The 7347-nt window shown below is 39.4% G+C and overlaps 2 protein-coding genes across 2 annotated transcripts; both read right to left on the reverse strand.

The window, feature by feature from the left end:
• Positions 1-2214: 2214 nt before the first annotated feature.
• On the reverse strand, positions 2215-2916 carry LOC107058785 (uncharacterized). The gene has a single exon (XM_015304940.1). It carries the CDS (start codon positions 2914-2916, stop codon positions 2215-2217), a length of 702 nt encoding a protein of 233 aa, XP_015160426.1.
• Positions 2917-3211: 295 nt separating this feature from the next.
• On the reverse strand, positions 3212-4252 carry LOC107058786 (uncharacterized). Its single transcript, XM_015304941.1, has one exon. It carries the CDS (start codon positions 4250-4252, stop codon positions 3212-3214), a length of 1041 nt encoding a protein of 346 aa, XP_015160427.1.
• Positions 4253-7347: the final 3095 nt, after the last annotated feature.

The following is a 7347-nucleotide window of genomic DNA, read 5'->3' on the forward strand; positions in this document are numbered from 1 at the left end:
ACTGAAAGATTCTGTTGTTGCGCTCTATCCACACATGATAGATGGTTCGTGCCATAACCATCCTATACACATTGGCTTTGCTAGTGTTGCTCTTCATATGTGTTGTTACCCATTGTACTTCTTCATGCCACTTTCCTCTTGTACGTTGTATTCCTTGCCAAGCTAGCAGCTTCTTCCATATTCCAGCAGTGAACATGCATGCAAAAAAAAGGTGATCGATATCCTCATCCTTCACTTGACATAAGGGACATGTCAAATTAGATGTTACTCCCTATTTTCCCATTCTATCTTTCGTTGACAACCTCCTATTTAGAGCTAAATACAGTATGAACAACCACTTTGGTGCACCATAGTTGGACCATATCAACTTTCTCCACTCCACTTTCTCCCTATCTCCTCTCATCTTTTCATAAACCTTCTTAATAGAGTACTGTTCCATTTGCTGTAAACTATGCTCATTGTAGCCAGCAGCTTGAAGATGTTTATGAGCTTTAAGAATTCTTTGTACCAGCCACGAAGCTTGATTTGCTTGAATGCCCCAAATTCCTCTTTGCCCATAGTAACTATGTATCCTTTCCACCCATAATTTATCCTTTTTCTTATAGAGATTCCATAGTAACTTCCCAATAGCTGCATTTTTCCAAATAAACACATCCAGGAAATTCAAACCTCCACTTGCTTTAGGCAAACATAGCTTCTCCCAGGATATTAATGCTTTCTTTGATGCCTCCACACTACCTGTCCACAAAAACTTTCCACATAGACTCTCAATAGCATGTAGGATCTTCTTAGGAAGTGCAAAGATTTGTGCCCAAAAAGTTTGTATAGAAAACAAGACAATCTTCACCAATTGAGCTCTGCCAGCATATTTATTTGTCCAACAAGTGACTCTATTCAACATTTTGTCAATAAGGGGTTTACATTGAACAATAGACACTCTCTTTGTACTCAAGGGGACTCCCAAGTACCTGAATGGGAGCTCTCATTTCACAAATTGGAGTTCCTGTAGTATTTGCTCTTGTACATTATACTTTATCCCTCCAAAATAAACACAACTTTTGTCCACATTTGCCACCAGCCCTGATGCATTGGAAAAAACCATAAAGCACTTATATAGGCTTCTAACAGACTTGATATCACCCCTACAGAACATCAGTAAATCATCTGTAAAACTCAACTGAATAATTCTTTGTTTCTTACACCTTCGATGGTAATGGAACTCAGGATTTGTATGTAGACTTGTTAAGTTCCTGGTGAGATAATCCATAGCCAATACAAATAGAAAAGGGGACATGGGGTCCCCTTGTCGAACCCCTTTCTGAGCTTTAAATGGTTTTGTTATTCTTCCATTAACCTGAAATGAATAGGATACTGTGGCATTATCCACTTAATCACTTTAGCTGGAAACTTCAGTTCATATAATATTTGCTCCAGAAAACTTCATTCAATTGATTCATAGGCTTTCTTCATATCAACTTTTATCATGCATCTCTTGGAAATACCTTTTCTATTATACCCTTTCACTAGCCCATGGCTAAGAGGAATATTGTCATTTATAGCTCTCCCCGAAACAAAAGCTAATTGATTAGGATCAACTAAAGAACTCATCACCTTCTGCAACCTTATGGTAATCACTTTTGAAATGATCTTGTACAATATTGTGCAACATGAAATAGGTCTATACTCCCCAATTTTAGTTGGATTGGGAATCTTGGGAATAAGGGTCACGACTGTACAGTTAATTGGCTGGTACATGTATCCTGTATCAAAAAACTTCAAAACTGCATTCATGATGTTCTCTCCGACCACTGTCCAAGCCTTCTTAAAGAAAAAAACATTGAAACCATCGATTCCCGGGGCCTTCATATCATGTATACTTTTGAGTGCAATTTTCACCTCCTCTCTTGTCACTCTAGCTGCTAGTAATAATTGTTGTTCTCTATTAAGGGTCTTACCATTCTTCATAGTTTGAGCATTCACACTATGCAACATCTGGGCAGCCTTACCAAGCAACTTTTTATGGAATGTACTCACTTCCAGTTCAATTTCTTCATGTGTCTGGGCTATAGTACCATCTGAAGTCATGAGTCTTGTGATTGTGTTTTGAGCCACCCTATTCTTCATGTGTGCATAAAAGTAAGCAGTGTTTGCATTACCTAACCTCAACCACTGAATTCTGGATTTCTGCTGCATTGCACTCTCTTCAATCATGCTCTATTTCTCTAATTGGATTTGTAGTTCCTTTTCATGTTGTCTATATTGAGCTACTGCAGATGGATCCCTCATTATCTCTTGTATATGTTGCAATTTTCCCCTAATGTCCTTTACAATATTCCTCACTCCTATAAATTCTATGTTGTTAAGTTGTTTAAGATTTGCTTTCACTTTCTTGAGTTTAAACCATACTTCTTTTAGATCCCTTATATATCCACCACTCCATGCTTCCTTCACCTTTGGTAACAAATCTGGATGAGCAGCAATACAATTGAAAATTTTAAAAGCCTTATGATTACCTCTCATATTACTATCCAACTCCAGACACAATGGAGAATGATCAGATGTTCCTGGTTGCATAACATTAATCTCTACTTGGTTTATATTCAACATCCATTCTGCATTCACTATTGCTCTATCAATCTTACTGCATATGCATCCATTTGACCAGGTATACTCTCTTCCTATTGCCTTCAATTCTGTCATACCAGCATCAATCATAAACTCATTAAAGTCTTTAATTTCCATCTCCTGAACTGGATTGCCATTGATTCTATCAGCACCCGTTAGCACTGCATTGAAATCACCCATACAGATCATGGGTTCTTGTGTATTGACTACCTTTTGCTTCAAATCTTCCCATAATTGTACTCTATCATGGATAAAATGTAATCCATAAACCACCACCAGAAAAAACACCATGTTATTCCTTTGCACTACCACCCTGCTTTGTATATATTGGTCTGATTTACTCAGAATCAAACAATCAATCACCTGAGGATCCCACATTAGCCATATTCTACCCTTATCAGTATATTCATAATTTGCTTCCCATTTCCATCCTTGTGCTATTTTTTTGTGATCTTTACTGCTAAGTGTTCCTTTATTTTATGTTCTAAAATTGCCATAACTCCAACATTATTCTCCTTCATAAACAATTTGAGTTCCTTTTGTTTATGAAGTTTATTTATTCCCCTTGTGTTCCATGTGACCAGTTTCATGTAACCATTTCTATTAACCTTCCTCCATACCCTTCTCCTCCACCAGCATTATCATCTTTTACACTTATTGAACCCTGTTCCATACTAACTAATGCTCCAAATCCATTTGTCATCCTCATATCTAGTGCATTTGTCTGTGTATCTGAGCTTCCTCTAGCTATTATTCTTGGAGATACTTGTTGCCATGTTGCTGCCTCCTCACTTACTTGTTCCTTCCCTTTATCTTTTCCTTCATTTATTACTTGTGGGACTGTTGTCCCATTAGTAGTATTTTGCTTCTCAACCCATTTATTGACCAACTTAGGAGCTACTTTACGAGTACCCTCATTTGTAGTACATTTGTGTCCTACCTGCATATATTTAGGACAATATGCTGGAATCCATTCATACTTCACCTCTTGTTCAAACACTCTCCCATTTGGATCTTCCACCTTGAGTTTCTTTGGCAATTCCCTTGCTACATCCATTTCAACTAGCACTCTTGCAAAAGTAATCCTCTCAACCTTAGTAGTGCATTCATCAGCATATAATGGAACCCCTAGCCCACTACTAATTCTACTTAGCGAATCCATACTCCAGCAGTTCAACGGTAGGTTGGGGTATTTCACCCAAATTGGCACCGTCTGCAACACCTCCTTATTGAAGTTAAAATCAGCACTCCAATCTTTAACTATAATGGGTTTATTATTAAGCATATGAGGACCAGAATACAACACTTCATTCCTGTCATCCAAGCAAGCAAACCTAACTAAGAAGTAGCCATCATTATGGTAATACACTTTAGGTTTACTAACTGTATTCACCTGCAGTGCAATATACCTCTCAATTGCAGCAATTGTTGGTGATTCCCCTACCACATAAAGGATAAGAGCTTGCTTCCATTCTACTGTTGCTTTATCTACTTCTTCTTTCTTCAATTCAATGACCTGTTCTCCATTCCTTATTACTGGATTAATGTAGCTCAGGCTCATTCCTTTAGTTGACATCCTATTAGAGTTGAAAAAATTCACCCACTTCTTAGCTGGTTCAATATTCATGTCTAATTTCCTCTATGCATCACCTCCTGTCTCATTTCCTTGTATCACTCCTGGTAGTTTCCCACTAATTTCAGCAGGAATTTCACTCCCCACATCACCTTCAAGCTTGTCGACTTCCTTACTGTTTGGTGTTGCTCCCCTTGATTGTAGAGACGACCACTGTTCCATTGAATCCCTCCCCTATGTCAACTCTTTTTCCTGTAAATTTCCTAGATCTGTTGTCTCCATTCTTGCCGGTGTCACCACCTTCTTTATTGTGTCCTTCTTCTTCCTCCCTCTCGCCATTCCAGCCAGTGGTTCACGTTAGCAAGTCACGCTATCGTGCACCTCCCACTCAATTCTTTCTACTGTTTTTTATTTCTTTCAACTCTACTAGTGCCATTCTATATGGCGGAATAGATATAGGACGAGTATCTGGAAGAATGTCTATGCCGAAATCTATTTCTCTCTCAGGAGGGACTCCGGGAAGATCATCAGGAAACTTTTTTACTACTGCAACTGACTGAGTAGGAGGTATCTCAACACTAGAGTCATTAACTTGGACTAAGTGATAGACACACCCCTTGGAAACTAACTTTCTCGCCTTAAGGTACGAATGAAACGACCCTTAGGCACTGCTGAACTACTACTCTACTCTATAACTGGCACATTAGGAATTTGGAACCTAACAACTCGAGTTCTACAATCAATGGAGGCATAACAAGCATGAAGCCAGTCCATACCTAGAATAACATCAAAATCTACCATGCCTAACTCAATTAAATCATCCATGGTGTTCTTGTGATTGATGGATATGACACAATCACGATATACTCACTCAGCTAGAATGGACTCCCAATAGGTATTGAAACACAAAAGGGTTCACAGAAACTCTGAGGAAGAACATCAAAAATATTTGCAACATAAGAGGTTACAAAAGATAAACTTGCTCCTGGGTCTAGCAAAGCATAAACATCAAGAGTAAAGCTTTGATCATACCAGTGACAACATCTGGAGAGTTCTCTTACTCTTGGCGACTAGTGATCACATAAAGGCGGTTTGCTCCTCCGCCAGTATCGGAAGTAGCTCCTCTAGGTGCAGCCCTGTCTGGTGGAGAAACTGATGAAGATTGGGCTTTATTACTCTGATTCTCATTTCCTTGCTCTTAGGGCACTCTTTCATGAAGTGACCCTCTTGTCCACACTTGAAACAACTTTTGGAGCCATCGCGACATTTACCTGGGTAGATTCTACCACACTTAGCATATGCAGGAGCCTAGTTACCTCCTTGTGCCACACTACCCTGAGATTGGACGGATCTTGTCCTGAAGTGCTGTGAATTCTAACTATTGTACTCACCTTTGTTTCTGGCTGCAGGTGCACTAACAGATGATGGAGCAGTTCCTTTTTGCTTTTGTTGGAAAGAAGATCGGTTCACATTACTTTTTTGCTACCCGGACTCATTCCCTGACGTCTTAGCCTTCTTATTTCTAAATTCCTCCATATCCCTTAACTTTTCTTCCTCAACCTGCTGTACATAGACCATCAACCTTGTTATATCCATGCCACATATTAGCATTGCAGCCTTACCTTCCTTACTCGACAAACGAGACAACCTAGTAACAAACAAACTCATTCTACTCCTTAAATCCGCAACCATCTCCGGAGCATAACGGGATAGTTGGGTAAACTTCAACCCATACTAATGAACACTTAGTGAATCTTGCTTAAGGGTGAGAAACTCTCGTACCTTGGCTTCTTTCAATTCTCGGGGAAAGAAACGCCCCAAGAAGGCCTCCTCAAAATAAGCCCAACTCACAGATGGTGCTCCCTCAGCTCTACCCTTCTTCCACTGGTCAAACCAAGTCCTAGAAATATTGTTTAGTTGATATGCAGCTAGTTCCACTCGCTCAGCATCGACAACGTGCATCACCTCAAATACCCTTTGCAGCTCCTTAATAAAGCTCTCTGAATCCTTAGTAATGCTTGAACCAGTGAAACTTGGAGGATTCATCCTCAAGAACTCACGAATCCTCGAAGTACCATTCCGTTCATGTCGGTTCTCTCTCTGCCCACCTTGGTTGGTCACAGCTTAACTCAACATTCTTATCATTTCCCTGAACTCAACATTGGTAACTTCTCTTTAGGGTTGCACTTCAGGTGTATTGTGTACTCCTTGCTCCTCAACATTACGCCTAGCAGGAGGACCTCTGATAGCTCTTCGTGGAGGCATGATTAACTGAAAAACATGTGCAAGCATGAATTAGAAAGAGACTTTTTAGAGATCAAACTCTAATGCACGAAATGAGTGTGAAAGAAGTGAGATAATTTCCTAAATGTCGCACCCTCCTAATTATAAATGTAGCGCGCTTCACACCGATAACTAGGACTCTACATACACGGCTTCATAGACTCCCTAGGACTCTTGAACTCTGTGCTCTGATACCAAGTTTGTCATGCCTCGAGCCTACACCCTTGGCGGGATTGGCACTCGACAACCATTGCTGGCCCTTAGCGAACCCTTGGCCTGACTTACTTAGCGGAAGACTCTAAGCATTATTATAATGATCAAATGCATTTCTACTCAAACTGTTTAATAAAATAACTTAGAACGTTTAAAGGTCAAATATTCAACTTGGCCAAAATGGCAACTCAAGTCTTAACATATGAAATAATAATGTAAAGACAATTGAACTACTAAATGTCAATGAAGCCTCTAAAACAAGGAGAAATGTCGGGACAAGACCCCCGATCATCCTAACAACTGAAATACAAAAAGCAAATGATAAAATGAGTCCTCTGGATAGCAAGAAGGCTTACCAACTGACTCTGAGTGCTCAACTGGATCAACGGAGCCATAGATGATGATCTTGATTACTTGTGTCTGTATCATAAGAAGATACAGTCCAACTGTCATCAGTACATTGAATGTACGAGTATGCGAGAGGAAAACTAAACATAACATAAACTTGAAAGGAATCTGAAAGAGACACTTACCTTGGCTTTACTCAACTCATGAACAACTTAACTCAATATAAAGCAATAATACACATGCAATATATAGAAAGCTTTTAAAACATTAGAAAGCAACTCAGTTTGTTAAAGAAATGCAATAAA

Source organism: Solanum tuberosum, unplaced genomic scaffold (assembly GCF_000226075.1).
Source record: "Solanum tuberosum cultivar DM 1-3 516 R44 unplaced genomic scaffold, SolTub_3.0 scf00660, whole genome shotgun sequence".
Lineage (NCBI taxonomy): Eukaryota > Viridiplantae > Streptophyta > Magnoliopsida > Solanales > Solanaceae > Solanum > Solanum tuberosum.